The sequence below is a fragment of the Cibotium barometz genome, chromosome 47, assembly GCF_041138505.1.
Source record: "Cibotium barometz isolate CiBa-2024 chromosome 47, ASM4113850v1, whole genome shotgun sequence".
In the NCBI taxonomy this organism is placed as follows: Eukaryota; Viridiplantae; Streptophyta; class Polypodiopsida; order Cyatheales; family Cibotiaceae; genus Cibotium; species Cibotium barometz.
This window is the reverse complement of record NC_141092.1, coordinates 45,728,875-45,747,544: the sequence shown is the minus strand read 5'-3', so window position 1 is coordinate 45,747,544 and position 18,670 is coordinate 45,728,875. Positions and strand designations below refer to the sequence as shown.

The following is an 18,670-nucleotide window of genomic DNA, read 5'->3' as shown; positions in this document are numbered from 1 at the left end:
ATTTGTGCAAATGGATCACCTCTTTTGATCCATAAACTACTCACTTAAGTAGATACCGTATAATCAAGAAAAGCTTGAACCTTCATTGATTCCAACAACCTTGTATGCAAAAGTACATGCATCATGGCAAATTTTAAGCCTTGCTTTTGCGCCATAATGCTCTATAATCTTTATGTCTTCAAAAGCATATTTTCCTTTTTCTTGACACTCAAATGATAAAGACCTTTGATAAGAATTTCCATCCATTGCCTTTGAAAATGAAGAAGCTCCAGTTGGCCTTGCTTGAGAGAAGTCCTGTCCATGTACACCAAATATGCTTGAAGAAGGTTGCTTGAGAGAAGTCCTGTCCATGTACACCAAATATGCTTGAAGAAGGTTGCTTGGAAAAAACATTCTTGCATTGAAGGCACCCCCCATGAGATCTTTATGGAGTATGGCAAATGCATCAAATGAAAGCTTGTTGTTGATCCTTCATCATTGATTCCATACGGTTTCTATACCTTTGTTGCTCTTCTAACATTTTTTGCATGAATATCATCATTTCATTAGTTCCGACGGCTGGCCTAGCATTCCCTTCATGCATTTGCATTTGCACCCTTTCATGCACCTTTCATGCACCTTTCATGCACCCTTTCATGCACATTTGCATTTGCACCCTTTCATGCACCTTTCATGCACATTTGCATCAACATTGTCCCCATGCTCATGAAATCTTTGCGCATCATCATCATTTCTTCTTACTTGCATGTCCCCAAAAATCCTCATTCACCATTTCCCTATCTTCCCTTATCTCTTGAAGTTCCATCGCTTGCTTGAATTGAAGTTCCATCACTTGCTTGAATGGACGCCCACTTGACATAACGGCTAAAAATGGAAAATGGCTTGTAGAAGGCTCAAATGGTGTTGGAATTTGATGATCTTGGGCTCTATTGAAAGATCTTGTGATGTAGAATGCAAATATGCAAGAACACAAGATTTTCTAATAGCCATAATATTTTTTGTTTTAGGGTTTTTATCGCACTACCAGAGAATGGAAAAATGGTTCTAAAACACAAAATATGGGTCCAAATCAAGTACTTCTTGGCTTGTTGGATAGCGCTAGGGATATACCAACTATAGTCCAAGTGGTTTGGCCAAGTCAAATTTTTGTCAAGATTGAATTAACTTTTTGGAAAAAAGTCAACTTACTAGTTTTAACCTATCAAAAAATGTCGGAATAGAGTGGTTCTTGGCTCATTAGATAGCTCTAAGGGAGTACTACGAAGACCTCTAAACACTTTTTTGATAACCCTAAGGGTATATGACTGAATTAGGGTTTTTAGTGTATTGCTAAACCCTAATTTGAGTGCCCCACCACGGGTGTTCAAATCAAGAGGTTCATAGCTCTTCTTGTAGAATTCAATCGACTCTTCCAAGAGGTATAATTTTCCAATTGAGATCCTTAATCACCAAGAAATGATTAGTGACTTTTGTGACCAGTTGCCTTTTTTTTTTTAGCATGACCACGATCTCATATACACCATTCATATCAATCTTGTCAACACCCCATCAACAAGTTTGCATCACTTTGCAATCCAAACAAAGGCATCATTTGCCCAATCATTTGCATACACTACTTTGCCAATGCATTACTCATGTCAAGGGTCCCATTGCCCACATGCAATACACAATGATGTCGATGTAGAAGTGTTGATATAGGTCGTGTCGATGAAGCGCTTTTGCTTGCCGATCTCCTAGCCAAGCCTTCCCACCCCTTTACCGAGTTCAGGCCTCAGGGCAAAGGTTGGGGCCAAGTCTTCCCACCAAGTACCTAATCTCTCTCCTTGCCGCTTTACCAAAAGCACTCATAAGACAAGGAGAGTTCATGACATGCTCCCCCTTGGCCTCTCCACCAATGCCAAGGGTACCCTCACACACATACTAGATTCTCTGAAATCAAAATGAATACAATGTGTGTGAGAGTGTTGTACAATCCAAAATGTAGGGTAGAGTGACTTACATACACATTAGCATGAACTCATGCTCATTTATCACAAACTTGGCATGTACTCATGCCCATTCATTTCCCAATAGCTCCAATCACATCAACACCACCAAAAGACAATGTGAAGCATGAAAAACCATCATATCACATTATATGGCATCCCCATTGGCATCTCATGTGAAATATAGACATCCCAACATCACATAGCATGTAATCAAATATCCATAAGGCCCAATGGCATGTGAATGGCCTATGGAATCACTCAATGGCAAGCTTATAGCCTCAATGCTCTCAAATTCCCAATCTAGTGCATTAGGGGTTGCATTTGGCTTATGTGGTAGCCATTCCAATCAATATGAAGCATATTACATTCATGGAAGATGCCAATAGCATGAATGAATCACCAATTTCAACCCTAGGTCAAGAACTTGGGGTTTTCTTGGGGGGATAAACCCTAAATCTTGCCCATCAATGCCAAGAATCACCAAATTCAATGAGGGATTGAATGAAGGTACTAAAACCAATGATTGATTAGCTTCATATTTTGCAGAGATTGCTGAGAATATTGCTTTCTTGGAAGACCCCTGCTCCTCTTGGCCTCTTGATCAAAGAGTTCAATTCATGAAAAGAAAGCTCCATTTGATGAAGTGCTTACCAAACTGATCTTGCTTAATCTAAGCTATAGCGAAAATCTCACAAAAAGAATTGTTGAATATTATGAGAATGGAAGAAAAACGCAGCCATGTTGAAATCATTCTTTGCTTAAGCCAACCTTAAGCAAACTTGGCTTACTTCATGGTAAATCGGCGCTGAATCCGTGGTTATCTCTTGCCTCCTTGTCTTAGCCAAGCTAAGTGGAAGTGATATCACTGCAAATCGGCCACCAAATCTCCTTCAAATTGTGCGCGATTCACCCACGGGACAGCCAAGAGTAGCACCATTTCATAGCCCATTTGAAAGATCTTGCAATGCTTCACCAAATCGCTACGATAATGTGGATCAATGGCAACATAAACAACCCTGTTTCCCTCAAAAATCCAGCATGTAAAGAAGGAAGGAAAAACCAAAAACGTTTTGATTAAGAAGCTTAATCAAGATTAGTTACAAATCTTTCCCCAATTTAGGTCCCTCCTTTCAAATTTTGGAGCGGCTACCTCAGAAATTGGTCCTCAGCCAACCCATGACCCCAAAAACTCATGAAAATGTGCATCAAAAGGATTAAAACAATTCAAACAAAACCACCATAGCCCATTTCTTGATCGAGAAAATCAAGAAAAATTCCAAGAAAATCAAAAAATATTTGAAATTTTTAGAAATCTTGGATCAAAGACAAGGCTCTGATACCATTGCAAGAAACTATGGAAGTGTGGTGTGTTAGCCTCTAATCTAGAGGAAGCTCATCATAGGAAGCAATACCTAGAGCACTCATGGTTTTGCACCATATCCATGGGAACACATGTTCCAAGAAGAATAGATGTCCAAATGTCATAAAGTGAGTAAAAGATCCTAGTACATGATAGTAATCTCCTATTCATACCCCTAGGCCCCCATGTGTCCCACATGTGTAAATGGACCACCCTAACCCATGTGCCTAGGCCCATCCCCATGTGCATGTGCACCACTAGGACACTTTGTTACAAAAAAATTAACAAAAATAGCAAATTTTTGTGAGAAAATTAGAAGAATTTTAGAAAATTTATCTTTTTTATCATTGTGATTCTTTTTACCTATTTTTAGGACATCTAGCTCATTTTAAAGCTATTTTTATATATATTTTTTAAACCAATTTCACCGAAAAATTAATAAAGTGTCGGGAAGTGGAACTGGTGTTACGAAGCCTTGATGAGATGTGGAGTGTATGGACAATGAGGATGAGTGAATTAAAATGCCAATTACAAGTTATTGTAGGCCAGTTTTAGTGCTTAGGACCAGATTTTGGGACGCCCGAGCACTAGAGATGTGAAACAATACGAGTAAGGGGAAGAAGTCCTTAGTTTTCACAAGAAATGGGTAGCTATGCATGAGAAGGAGGAATGGAGAAGAAGGGGCTAGAGAGGGCCAATTCTTGACATTTTGTGCACATGTTTGGTTGTCCTTTGAGTGATTGGAACCCTCCTTGCTATTACTTTTCTTCACTAGTTTGCTTCTAAACCTAATTAACCATGGATTAGTGAGAGATTAGTGGTGAGGATGAGTTCTTGGCTAGAAGAGGAAGATAAGAGTATATTTTGGTGTTTTAAAGACTAAGGAAACACCATTCCTTTCCAAGTTTCATCAATATCAAGCCTAATTATGGAGGCATTCTTGTTATTTTGATTGAAAATGATAGTAATCAGTAAGTATTAGTAGTTTTAGCACGTGATTAATGAAATTATTAATTTCAGTGATTCAACATGTTAAGATGTATTGAATAATAAAATTTGGTTAAAATATAATCATGTTTAGGGTATTAATTAAACAAGATAGATCAGTTAACAAAGGAACTAATTTAATTATGAATCATTTCTAAAATTTTCTTTCTAATAGAGTAACATAATGATTAAAAAACATAATGCTGAATTTTTGGTAATTATTGGATGAGTTCTGTTAATTATTAATTAATCATGAAGATTCTATGTTTTATGATAATAATTTAAAGGAACATGGCGAATCATTTAGTTTAGTGTTGAATTTTATATCAGAGATATTACACATTATAATTTACAAAATAATTGTTTTTAAACCATGTTTTATGACGAGATGATGTGGCTTTTTAGGGTTTTTGTGCTATTTTAATAATCTAATATGATTTATAGTAATTAAAAAAATATGGTTAATAAATATGAAAATTTAGGAGTGTGTTTAAGAACTATTAAATTTTAGTTCTTTGATTTTTTTGACAGAAAATTAATTTCTAAAAAATAATTTATATTTTTCAAAAACTAATATCTAATAAATGGAAAAGAATTTAGAAAAAGTTTAAACATAAACTTAGGTTTATTTCTCATTCTTAATCTATATATAAAAGTAGTTTTATGGAAATTGAATCTATCATGGGGATGTAGTGTAAAATGACCTAATTTGTAGGTTTAGTGGAGGGGGAATAGCAAATTTTCATTTGACTTCATATGATGGTATGTGTAGTATAAAACACACCATAATTTATAGTATGAAGACAGACTATACATTATATTCGAGTAGCATGAGACCATTTTCAGTGCTTAAATATTATTTATAGTTTGAGTGAAGTGATACTCAATATGGGGAATTATTGTAGACCATTTAGAATATTGGTTAAGTTAGGTTAGGAGTGGTTATCCACCTTGCTTATCTAAGCAGTATTCTAGAAGGACTTAATAAAGTTCCAATATCACGTGAGAAGTATAAGAGTTTTAGGCATTATCGGACTATGAGAAAAATGAACATATAAAAGTACAATTTAGTAGCATAAATGTTAGTATTTACCCTTACATAGTGTAACGGCCTAATACTTGGCTAGCTAGTACCCAGGTAGTTAGGAGATTATCAAGCAAGTCATTTTTGGAATGATAACCCCTATTTTTATGCATTATTTGGCACATTTTATTGGTCTTCATCATCGACAAATTTTTAGCGTTTTGGCTATTAAAAACATTTCCTCAATGAGAGTTTTATGTAAAATCCATCCTAAATTGAGATGGCAAAATATAGCGGATCTGCACAAATCTTAAAATCCATAGTCAAATAATATTTGTGTGTGAGTTTTCTCAACTTTTGGAGGTTGGAGGATACTTTTTAGTTTCTTTAGTTGCAAAAAATGAAAGGTCTTTGGACCTTAGGCCAAAGATATGCCTGGAATTCTTTAAAGTTTAGCCTTGCCAATGATAGCGAATTATGTTGTCCATATAGCCTTTGACCCTTTACAACAAATGGCTCCACAACCTCGCAATCCTCTCCAAATGTTTTATACTCACCCTTTCGCACTTATTGTATATGACCAATGGTCAGAGAGCACCTAATTGTTCTTAATACATAAAAAAGCACATGGAAAGTAAAGCATGTCAAGTCACTACAAAATCCTTTGATAGCCTGCAAAGGGACACATTAAACTAAAAAGGTGTGCTCATATAGCTTGCTTGTCAATGCTCCTCTAGACCTCTATCCCTCTTCTTCCATTACTTTTAGTAATTCTCCTCTGGACCTCTACCCCTCTTCTTCCATTGCTAACAACCATAGAATCCCCACACTAACCTCAAGTAACCTTGCATGTGATTGTGCAAAAAAAAGCAATCACCCGCAATGGTCTACCCCAATTAGAATCCCATCTACTATTAACATTTTCATTTGCTAAATAGCTTCTTCATCCCTCTATAAGTTAAAAGGTATGCAACATTTACTTATTAATACCACACATACATCTACCCTTTGCCACCAACGTCTTTACTCAATATGGTACAACCATGTTGTTGACCTCCTTTAAGGTGAATGTATTGCTGATGAAGCATACTCTAGCTTGGGTGACAATACCATTCACATCCCATAATTAAATCTTCTAACACAATACTCAAGCATAAAGAACTTACAATTCAACGGGGTAGTTAAAAAATAATTGTTCAAAGCATCCTAAACATGGCATTTTCATGTTATGTTTGTATCGATCCACTCAAGATGAGCTTGTAGTGTAGGTCTACAAGGCCTCTCAAATCCGAGAGTTCCAAGGTCATGAGCTTGTAGTGTAGGTCTAGAAGGCCTCTCAAATCCGAGAGTTCCAAGGTCATGAGATCATATTCACACCCCGGTGGTACTCATTTTGATTGAGATAAACACTTCAATCCTGATATTTATTCTAGGAAGATCAAGATTAAGATCAAGTTCATTCCCTGGAGATTCAAGCTCCATGGGTTTATACTGTGAAGGTCTCATTTCTGTCAACGGCTCCTTACCTTACAAGAGTAGTGTGAAATGTAATCAATGGGTGTTCTAAGATAACAATTTGCATGGATTGGTCAATAGGGTATTGAGAACTACTAATCCAAAGGACAACATGATTTTCTTAAATTAACCTGGAACTCACATTCCATGTTTATCCCCTTAATGAGAATAGTGAAATAAGCCCAAATTTCAATGTATTCCCTACTAGCATCTATGGTAGCAATGTGTCTAGGGTTGGTTGCAGGTTGTCTCAAAGATACCCAAGTTTATTTGGCTATGATGTTGTGACTAGCTTTGGGACTAATCACTGGTCTTTTTTGCTCAAAAACATTTCCTATTGGGAAATCTAGCCTACCTTTGATAGAGTCCTCAGTTAAAAGCATTGATGATGTCTTGGTTTCAACTTCAATTTTAGTTTTAGTTTCCTATTTTCTTTGAAACATAATCACAATCTTATAAAGACTTGGTCAAAAGCATAATTACGCTCATTCCTTCTCTCAACATTGTCAAGAGTGCTTAATGTGGTGCCTAGTGTGTACAATGGCATTGTAGGTTCACTCACCATCCTTATTGAGGCTTATGCATCCTCTAGAGGTTCACTCACCATCCTTATTGAGGCTTATGCATCCTCTGGAGGTTCACATGTGGTACAATGGCATTGTAGGTTCACTCACCAACCTTATTGAGGCTTATGCATCCTTTGGAGGTTCACATGTGGTATGAGAATACCCTTCTATGTAGGCTTTTAGGTATGGGTACAATTTGATACTACACTCTTACCTTAGCTTTGCAAGGTAAGAGTGTAGTATCACCCAATACAAATTTGTAATGAGGTGTTTCAAATTTTCTTGAGTTGCATTATTCTTTGTAGATTCTCCCTCCCAGTTCTCATGCTTCAAAGGAATGGTTTCAATAAGTAGCACGCCTCTTCCTCTTGAAAGGGAAATCGATACACCTCATCTTGTTGTGTTTGGGTTGTCTTTATGGATTTGATAATACATAGTCCAATCACAAACAAGTGATCTAGTCAAACATTCGCCAATCCTAAGCATGGTTTCTTGAGCTTGCTTGCTGTGTTACGTGTTGTAAGAATGTGGTTCTTAGCTTGGGTAAATGGGTGTGATTTTAATGCATAGAATGGACTATTAGGGGTATTAAATGAGGTGGTTTGACATTGTTTCATCTTCTAATTCTCCTTGGATCACCAAGTTCACATTGTGCTTGTTCATGTGATGAGAACAAACTTTCTTTTAAACACTTGTATAGCAAGTGTTAAAAACAAGTGGGTTTTGTGGTTTTATAGGAAGTTTTTGAGGTGGATGCTTCATCATCGTAACATTCACCTCTTGTGGGGTTGGGTTGTCTTTGTCATTTTTTCCTTTGTCCTCTTGAGGTGCTTAACATTGTCAGTTTGTGTACCTTTAGTCCCTTTAGGTGTAAAAGCATGTGATTCATTTATTTTAAGACATTCTCCTCCATCCATTATTGTGTAGACTCATTTGCTGCGCAGGCTTTTTGGCTGCTTTGCTTACACCTTGGCTTGCGAGCAGTAATTTAATGGAACCATGGAAATTTGTGTGGATATTCTATAGGCTTGAGATATTGAGTGTGGAGTATTGTGAGGTAGCTTGCAAGAAAGTGGCTCTCCTTTGGCACATCATTCACATAGGGATTCTAAGTTGTCAAGAACTACATATGTTAAAGTACTCCAAGTAGGGCAGTTTGCAACCTTGTGTAGTCCTCCATGTTAATAGAAGCACTGCAGTGCTTATCTTATTACTTTCTTAGCAGTCCTTCTCCTTGGGTTGTTTCTATTTGGGGTGCATGGGGTTTCTTCCATTTGAGATGACATGTGTATAGTTGTTCCACACTATGATGTCATAATCCAAAATTTTATTAAATGACTCTTCCCACTAAGCAGAGATTCAATGCATGTAGATTTGTTGGGCAATTTGGATTTTCAAAAATTTCACATTGCTACTCAAACAATTGTAGATCCATCATATTTTCCATAAGCTTCTCTACAACCACCATAGTTTTTGAGACAAGTCACTTGGGGGCCATGTGCAGCTCCTCTTGAGTTTAAAGCTCACTCCTTGTGCAACCCCCATCCCTTAGAGTGTTCAATATTGCTAAGTTTGGGCATCTAAGGGCTGTAAGGTTTGTTGAGTGGTGTTGAGTCCTAGCATTTGCTAGAGATTGGGACACGTGTGGTTGGCAAAGGACTAGTCACCAGGGCAATAGGAATTTCCAAGGGTGTGAACCCTTGGTGGCACATTCAGAGACATTTGACGGGTCTACCAAATGTATGGTAGATGCGATTGGGAGTTGTACTTGAGGTATGGATCTCAAGGGTTGGTAGATTTCAGCTGTTGTTAGATTCAACTCCTTCAAGGGCATGTCTAATCTCCCTATCTAAGGGTTGGCCATGGCTTGCATTATGTTGAATGCTCCTTGATTTATTGATGCACAATTCTCAAGTAAACATTATTGTTGGGTTGTGTAGGCAATTCAGCCCAATTTTGAAGGGGGTTCATTTTGAAGTGGCAAATATTTAGAATTGGTGATACTCACATAGGGGGAGAATTCGCATGCCTAGCACAACGAAAGCATTTTCCGTTAATTAACATGCATAAGAAACGCAACTTCATCGAAGCCCTGTAAAACACATTTAGCGTTGCGATTAAGAACTTTTATTTTACTAATGCAAATTTCAGGATATTCTTTTTAATAACATCTATTTGTGCAAATTACAAAATTACGTTGCGCGGGATGGGCGATATGACAGAGAAGTCGTCGACGCGCTGCGAGGAGGAGGAGGAGGAGGCGGAGGCGGCGGTGGCGGCACCAGCGCCGGCAGCGGCAGCCATGTTGGCTGCAACGACCGCTTTGAGGAGGAAATGCAAGCCCAGCTCGTTGAGCGTCCAGCTGGCTAAGGCCGAGACGTCGACTCTACGTGGTTTTTCCGCCTGGGCAAGCTCATGAGACATCGATTTTCTCTCCACCGCCTCCACCACCCTCGCCACAGCGTCCACGTTGGCGACGGCTACTGACACGTCAGTCCCAGTGCCAAGCCCTGCCACGTCCACATGAGTAACCGCGCTGATAGCCCCCCTCACCAGCGCCTTCGAGAACAGCTTCGCCACCGCCGATATCCTCCTCGCCTGGTGCATTCTGTTCATCATCCTCCTGCTCACCCCTTTCGGGCCAACATTGTTAACACTCCTATGCCCTAAGCTCAGCTGTAAATTCGCCTTATCTTCACCATCCTCCTCCTCCTCTTGCAGCAGTCCTTTTCTACTCTGATCGGCCTCCACCCTTCCTGCCATGCTTGTCCAGTACCTACCTGCCACTTCTTCAAGATCCCTCATGTTGCTGTTCTTGGAACCTGCGCATTAACACGCAGATTATTATCAACAAGCTTAAGTAAGATTAGAAGAAATTAGAGGTGGCATCCTACCAGCAGCAAAGTGGAAAGTGGTATAGAGTCTGAGAAATGTTTCAAGCCTGGCGAATTCCGCACCGCCCTCTGCGTTCACGTCCAAGACAAGCTCGTAGATTAGCCCCGGCAAGGCAAATGTGAACCGTGATTTGTCCGCTGCGAAGCAGGTAACTACAGAGTCCTTGCCCACAGGCCACTGCACGTCGCCCACGGTCGCCTCCACCGCTACGAGCTGGGGCGATCGCGAATGCGTTGCTAGGAAAAGCGTGAAAACCCCGCTCTGCATCAAAGCTCTATCATCACCTTCGATGAGGTGAAGCTGCGCGACTGGCCATCGGAACAGCTCGCTCTCACCACTCCCCATATGAAGAACATGAACCGGAATGGTAGATGCCGATGCGCTCTGAGAGCTAGAAAAAATAAACTTTTAGCGAAGAACAGCGAATCGCCTGTCAAAGTTTGGGTACTTGTAGGTCTCTCGCATAGCGTGTCATGCTCACGCATGCACAGCTGCTTGCGTGTCGGCGTCTCTTGCAGGCAACCAAGTATACGGCTTGCTTTCTAGCATGCTGCCAAGTGCCGCCCTATTTGCCGTCTACCTTCCTAGTTTCGACACGTGTCCTTTCTGGATATTTGCGTGCTTGCGCCGCGTGTCAACAGCTCGTTTAATGGCCAAGTCTGCCCCCCCCGCCAATCATATTTCTTCATTTTTCTGAAGCGTAAGCACGTGCCGAAGGCGAAAGCACTCGCAAAATATCTCAAGTTACACGTGTAAGGAGCTCATAAGGCACTTCCTAAGATCGGCAAGAAGAACAAGGTGCAAATCACATCATTTGCGGCTTTTTTATAAATTTTGAATTTTCAGCTAAGTTTATTATATTGCTTTTAAGTAGAAATTCAAATGAGTAAGGCTTAAGTCAAGTGTATTGTTGAACATTTTATTTGTGGTTCCAATTTTTGATTGATTTGACGTGTATCATTTTTTATTATTCTAGTGATTCTTTAAATTATGTGTTAGTTTCACTACTGTGTTTGTGTTATTGAAATTGGTCCAAAGGTGTTCTCTTTTAGTGTGGTTTATTGTTATTTGGTGTAAATCTGTGGTTAGCATCGCGTTAGCATGAACGTTTTAAGTGCTTAGTTGCTAAATCGTTGTTATTAAAATGGATGTTGAAACATGTATTATATTGTTTGATTGAGAAGCAACTTTAAAATATTAATCCAACAATTCAAAGGACTATTTGTAGTACTATTTATGGTGGACAATAAAGTAATTTTGGATGAAATTTATTCAATTAAATATTCTTATTAAATCGAAGTCATCATACATGCTTCATGGAATTTTTTTTTGGGGGGGTCTGGGGAGGGTTTGGTTGTAAAATATGTAAGATAGCACCTTGAGTTGAATATAAGGGGTTTTATTCTCATATATAAAGTTACACAAGATTTATATAATTGTAGAAGGGATTTTTTAATTGAAAAATAAATGCAGAAGATAACACGCGAGTTGAATATAAGGGGTTTTATGCTCATGTGGAGTTAGTTACTATAAGGTCCCTCTGCTGCTATAATGACCTCAAACATAAACCATGTCCCTATGTTGTAAAAATTGACGTTGTGAATTTTACCTCGGAAACTAGCTAGAAATTTTCTTAAGCTGGCTACATTAATATATAAAATCACTTTCAAATTTCGAGACTCAGAGATAGATAAAATAGATATTATTTAAATTTTATAGGACTAAGCGTGGTAAATATCATATGAGAGAATTTTTCTGGGTGAAAAGCTAAAAATTTCTTAAGCTGCTCATTATCGGGAGTTATGGTGATAAATCTTAATTTCGACCTGGGCATGGTGCATTAGGAATAAATCAAAAGAAAATACCAAATAATTTTGGAAAATTAGAAACAAATTGTTTTTAGTGATTAAATTGTAAAAGGTGAAATTTTAGTCTCTTGTAAAAGTGATCGTTCGAACACCTAGGGATGTCGAGAATGTAACCTTAATTAATTGGACCATAATTAGAAGGGGCCTACTTGGGAAACTTGCTCAAGGGGCTTGCTTGCCCATCCCCCTTCACCTTACCTCGTTCCAAAAGGGAGTGGCTAAGTAGCTTCCAAAGTGCTACACTAATGTTTTTATACAATGGTCATGATAAGGAATGATATAATTGCTCATAAAGAGAGATAGGCAATTCAAAGCTGGCTAAAAAGGTGGACGAGGGTAGCGAGAGAGTTCACACTCGTCGTGGAGAGTGGCAAGCTTAGGGCCTAACCAACTTTGGCTCGAGTCCTTCGAATGGCATTGGTGAGGTCAAGATTAGCGGCCCTGGGTGTGGGGGCAAGCCAAAATATATACCACGCGTAACGACCCTTGATGTGACAATGCTCCTTGGTTCCGTCGATCCCATAAACAAGCGACATGAAGCTTTTAAAAAAAGGAGAAAAGGGGAGTTGGTGGCTGACATACTAGCCTACGAGCATACTGTACAATTTACAGCATACTTGCATCGTTGTTGATTTTACCTACTTGTTGTATTCTCTTATATGTCGAGATTAAACGAAAATCAAGGTTATTTACATTTTGAATTTTGTGCCATGCTAGCTCTTTTTCTTTGTGATAACACGTTGGACGCGATAATGGAATTTCGAGACCCAAGTGGAGTAATGGACCCAAGGGCAGGCGGGGGTAGGGGCCTCATTGTGGTAGTATCAAAGCAAAACCCATGGAAATAGTAATAAATTGGAAAAAGAAAAACAAAACTAAGAATAATGATTGCTATCTTTCAAGAAATTATGGCCTAGAGAAGGCCAACCAATGTTTTTCTTGAGGGTCTTTACAATGAATGGGTTAATGATTTGAGAGAGAGAGAGAGAGAGAGAGAGAGCGAGAGAGAGAGAGAGAGAGAGAGAGAGAGAGAGAGAGAGAGAGAGAGAGAGAGAGAGAGAGAGAGAGAGAGAGAGAGAGAGAGAGAGAGCACATTTGTACCATTCAACAAATTTTGGAACATGAAGTAGAAATACTTGGGGTTAGAGGACGGGGACCAATATCGACATTGTATTGTGAATATCCTTGTTGCGGATATATTAATCCAAAATATCACCATATGTCATGAGTTAGAAGAGGCTAAGCTTATAGACTATTATTGGGTTGTCAATGCCTCCAAGAATGATGACTTTTGTAGAGAAATTAGACAACTCCTTCCTGCTCATAAAATAGTGATCCTAGAAAAGATGTCCTAGAGACTTTTGGGAAGGCCTAGGGAAGGGAAACCCTTGTATATAAATAAACTTTCTAAGAATTTTTAGTGGTGCAATCATGTATAAAGGTTTTGCTTATGAGAAGTTATTTTTAAGGTTATCAACTTAGCTAAAGAGTTTTGTACTCTTTTTTTTTTTCATAATCATGCCTCATCAAGTTAGTGGAGTTTTCAAAGGGATTATTCACGATAATCTCTAAGATCTCTCACATTGAGTCCAACCTAGGACATTCTCATGCGAAGGCCCAAATGTAGGAGAGACTTTGTGAGAATGGATAGACTCTATGGAGGATTATTTTGCCATGGCTAGTTACAATGAAACCTATAAGTCAATCGTGGCCCATCTAAAGCTTTGTGGCCAAGACTTGGTAGAAGTCCGCATGCCAAACCTAGCTTATTTTGCCATGGCTAGTTAGAATGAAACCTATAAGTCAATCATGGCCTATCTAAAGCTTTGTGGCTAAGCCAAGACTTGATAGAAGTCTGCATGCCAAAACTAGCGTATACATAAAAATAATCTTAGTTGTTTGGGAACTAATCAAAACTATTCTTAACGAGAGGTACCACCCTGTCGACTTTGAATTAAAGAAGATGAATACCTTCTTGGAATGCCAAAGAAGAGTGGACCTCTGGATGTGTATCGCTCAAAATTTATCTGAATTTTGAAGTACACACCTCTTCCTTGAGGCTTAGCAGGCTAAGGCTTTTTATCACTAGCTAGGGTCATTCGATAAATTCTAAAGTTGAAGCTCTTAAACCAATCTCTTATGATGTGCTCCAAGACAAAGCCAAAGAAGAAGCCCTTCGGAGCCAAGGTAGTCTTGTTGGGGCCAATTAAGCCTCATGCTAACCTTACCCTTTGAATAGAAAGCATCCTTCTCCTCCTCCTAGATGTGGGCAATCCAATGCTGGCCAAGGTTTCAAGGCCCCTCGACTTGAGATGCAGAGTACCTGCCCCTCATTTCGAATCTAACTCTTAACTCCTTCGAAGGACCAAGGAGGGGAATCGGTGCTATAAGTGTTTTGATAAGAACCACCAAGCTTGTGAATGTGGGAGACCCTTGACTTCGCCTCCCCATTCTACAACAAATCGGTGTTTAGAACCTCTTGCCCCAACTCTTGGAATAATTGATCTAGTGGGAGTGTAGCTCATGATGTCACTCTTGAAGATCAAGAAGAAGAAGAGACCGGTGTTCATGCAATGTGGAGTCCCGAGGGCCAAATAGGCAATATTCTATCATCAAGATTTCGAGGGTATAAATTTTCACCTTTTGATTGATTTAGGCAATTCACATTCATTTTTCTCTCCTTAATGTCTGAAGATGCTTGGTATTAAGGCTAAGGAGGCTAAGAAATCATTGAATGTGGAAATGGCCAATTGGTCACCTAGAGTTCTCTAAGTCATAGACATATGAGATTCCATTTCTTCTTGATAGCCATCCTAGCTTTCAATCTTTCATGCTATTTTGGGTATGGATTGGCTTACTAGAAATGATATTGACATTCATTGTAAATATGGACATGTGTCTTTCCTTGATGCATCATCCAATAGAATATAAGAAAATGGGGTTCATTGTAAGGCCATATTACATGTAGTTATTGAAGCTACCCATTTAGTCAAAGGTCTTTAAAAAGGAATATGCCAATGTATGCTATAAAATTAAATAAAGCTGAAGAAAAGTCCCAAGAATGAGAATTGTAATGGATTAGTGAATATGTAGGCCTATTCCTAGAGGAGCTTACCGAGTTACTACCTTGTGGAAGTTGATCATGAGGTCTTAGAGCTAGAGCTTGGCTCTCGGCCTATGGTGGTTAGAAGGGCTTATAAAATGTCAATCCCACAGGAAATTGAATTAAAGGAGAAACTTTCTTAGTTAATTAATCAAGGGTTTCTTCAAGCTAATGTATTACCTTGGGGAGAACCCAGGCTTCCAAAAGAAAAGAGCTTCACCTAAAAAATATGTAAGTGTAGCACGTGAGTTCATTATTAGGAGGGGTATAATAATTCAAAAAAGTTATAGAATTACATTCACAAAAGTATATAAGTGTAAGGGGTTTTTTAAATACTCCTTGAACGCAAGTGATACATAGGATTTCTTCATTATGCAACCCTTGAGAAACACTCTATTCCTTGCATTGATGAGCTTTTTGATAGGTTGCATGGGGCTGAGTTCTTCACAATAATAGACTTGGGTACTATCAAATCAGGATTCGTGCACACAATATTCCAAAAACTACTTTCAATTCCCACTTTATGGTCATTATAAATTCAAGGTGATGCCTTTTGGGTTAACTAATGGTCTAACTACTTTTAATAGATTGATGTCTAACATCTTTCAAGAGTAGTTGGATGAATTTGTGATCATGTTCTTTGATGATATCTTGGTATATTTAATGTATGAGCAAGAACATGAAATGGCATGTGAGGAAGGTTCTTGACAATTTGAGTTAGCACAAGGTATATGCAAGAAAGATAAAATGTACCTTCTTTATAGATAAAATTGAATATCTTAGTCATGTAGTTTTAAAGGAAGGGTTGATTTCGGATCCTACTAAGATCCAAGCTATGGTTAATTAGCGTAATCCTATGTTGAATCTTTATAAAGTATTATGCTAAGATAGCCACACCACTTACTTCTTAGGTTAAGAAGGAGCTATCTTTCTAGTGGTTACCTAAAATGTAAAAAGGAGCTATCTTTCTAGTGGTCACCTAATGTTCACCTAATGTCAAAGTAGCTTTGAGAAGCTTAAAGTGGCAATTGCATGTTAACCTATATCAAAGTTCCTTGACTTTAATGAACCTTTTGAGGTGGTAAAACTGATGCTAGTGGTATTGCCATTGGTGTTATCTTGATGTAGGGCACATCATATATCCTATGAATCTTGAAAGCTTCAACTACTTGAGATGAATTATCCTACCCATGATTTAGAGCTCTTGGCTATGGTTCATGTACGGAAGATCTCAACAAGCAAGTCAGATCAGAGATAAAACTTTTTTTCTCGATCCGGATGATTATTTATGCACTAAGCACTGATGTATAATCATGCAGAAGAAGGAAACATAGAGTTAGTTATGTATCTTTGTTTTGGAATTCTATTTGAGTATTATAATGTTATGTAATCTATGTGATGATCATTTCAATGTTCATTAATGTTGCAATTATATTTAATGTTAAATCTGTAAATACTTTATTGGCTTATCTCCAACTCAAGTGCGGTCACAGCTCATTGATGGCATCCATTTCAAATTCAGTGCTCCTCTCAAGCTTTTGTTTGTAGTCCTTTGCCTGCTCTTTGGCCTTGTCTCCATCTTGGAGAGCGCCTCTCAATATATCTGCATATTCTTTGGAGGGTGTGGCATCCCTCAATTCCTATTGCAATGCCTTATTTCTTTCAGCTAACTTTTTTGCCTCCTTTTCCTAGTGTTCTGTTGTTGTTGTTGTTGGTTGCTGAGGGACTCCTGGCCTATTGGGTGGCTGTTGTTGTTGTTGTTGTTGTTGATGTTGCTGTTGTGACTGTTGTTGTTGTTGTGCTGAGGCTTGTTGTCTACATTATCGTCTTTCTCTAGGCCATGATTGACCTGTTGCGGTTTGCAAGTCATTTGTTCATGAATTTTTATTAGGGCTCATAGTGCCCAATCCCAGACCTTGCTAAGTCTAGCCTTACTGTTTTTATCACTCCTACTTTGGCATCTAGTGGTAGGCACATAACTTCTTCCTCTTCTTGGTTTTTCATGGCTTGGGCTTCTGACTAAGCGATTGCCAATGCCGTTGTGTTGTCCAGCACTTCATCCTTCAGTCTCCTTAGATGGTGTCGGCCCATACCTTTGCTGACTTTTTTGCTTCTGCTAATTCTGCACGGAGCCCTTCCACCTGAGCTTGGAGCATGTGTCTTTCGCTTTGCTGATGAGGGCTCTAATCTTCCCCTCACTCATTTAGCTCCTTTTGTTGTACTACGGCCATTTCTGCCATGGCAATATTTTTTTGCATCTCCTCATTTTGTTGTGCCATCATCTGTGATTTGCTCTCTAAATCTTTGGCTTTAGCTGTGGTGTTCATTAGCATTCCGTGCTGTTTATGATTCAGGGCACACATGTTATTGATTGTGCTCTATGCCTTCTTCTCATAGTCCAAGTTCATGCTAAGAGCTAAGTGGCAAGTAAGAGAAGCACAAGAAGACGTACGAGGGTAAGAGCTTCATCTACTCTTCCCCCTTTTTCTTGGCTACTACATCCTTGTTGGGAGCTCTTCGGGAGAAGCACTGGCAAATGAACTCCAATTGAGGAGATTTCTTCATGGGAGTGGAGCTTAAGGGAAACTATAAGATCCTTTGGACAAAATTTTTCGGGCCGAAAATGTGTTTCAGGCATGTGTGGATCTTCGTTTTTCAGTTTGCACAAGCGTTCATAAGCACTGTGGAGGGTAAGTTTTGATTCTTTGTAGAATTCTATTTTTGGTTCTAATGGAAGGGTGATTGATTGTGTAGACACTGTGTGTACTGCAAAGAGGTCTTACAGGTGCTATTGGGTGTATGTATGCAAATTGTGGTCACTGGTGGTTGTGACAGTTGGGTGTAGTATAGTACCACAGAATACAAACAGTTTGTGCAGGTCAAACAAGAGTGATGTTTTTTGGTGAGTTTGTGCTAGAAGCATGATATTGAATGATGGAATTAACCAGATTATTGTAGAAAATCTTGATAAGAATAACTTCCATGCTTAGAGGTTCATATTAACAAATTTCTTAATGGAAAAAGACTATTGGGACTACATTGAAGATGAGCATGAGGAGGCACTAGAGATAGAGAGATGAATCCAACTACTACAGATGTAAAAGAATACAAGGAATGGAATAAAGGAGCAAGGAAAGTCATGTATTGGCTTTATATTAGCATACAAGACACTATGATTGGGCATATACAGGATGCCAAGTCACCCAAGGAGGCATGGGACAACTTGGTGAAGCTGTATGAAACTAACACAGGCACGGAAGATTCAGTTAAAGAATGAACTTCATACTATGTAGAAAAGAAACATGTCTGTGAATGATTATGGCTTGAAGATCAAGGACATTGTAGAATCCCTTGGATCTATTGG

At 38.8% G+C, this 18,670-nt stretch overlaps 1 protein-coding gene across 1 annotated transcript; it reads right to left on the bottom strand.

The window, feature by feature from the left end:
* Window positions 1-9,554: 9,554 nt before the first annotated feature.
* On the bottom strand, window positions 9,555-10,767 carry LOC147611755 (uncharacterized). Its single transcript, XM_086784802.1, has 2 exons — window positions 10,335-10,767; window positions 9,555-10,262 (listed from the first exon to the last, which is right to left on the bottom strand). Exons 1-2 carry the CDS (start codon window positions 10,678-10,680, stop codon window positions 9,625-9,627), a joined length of 984 nt encoding a protein of 327 aa, XP_086640928.1. The 5' UTR covers window positions 10,681-10,767; the 3' UTR covers window positions 9,555-9,624.
* Window positions 10,768-18,670: the final 7,903 nt, after the last annotated feature.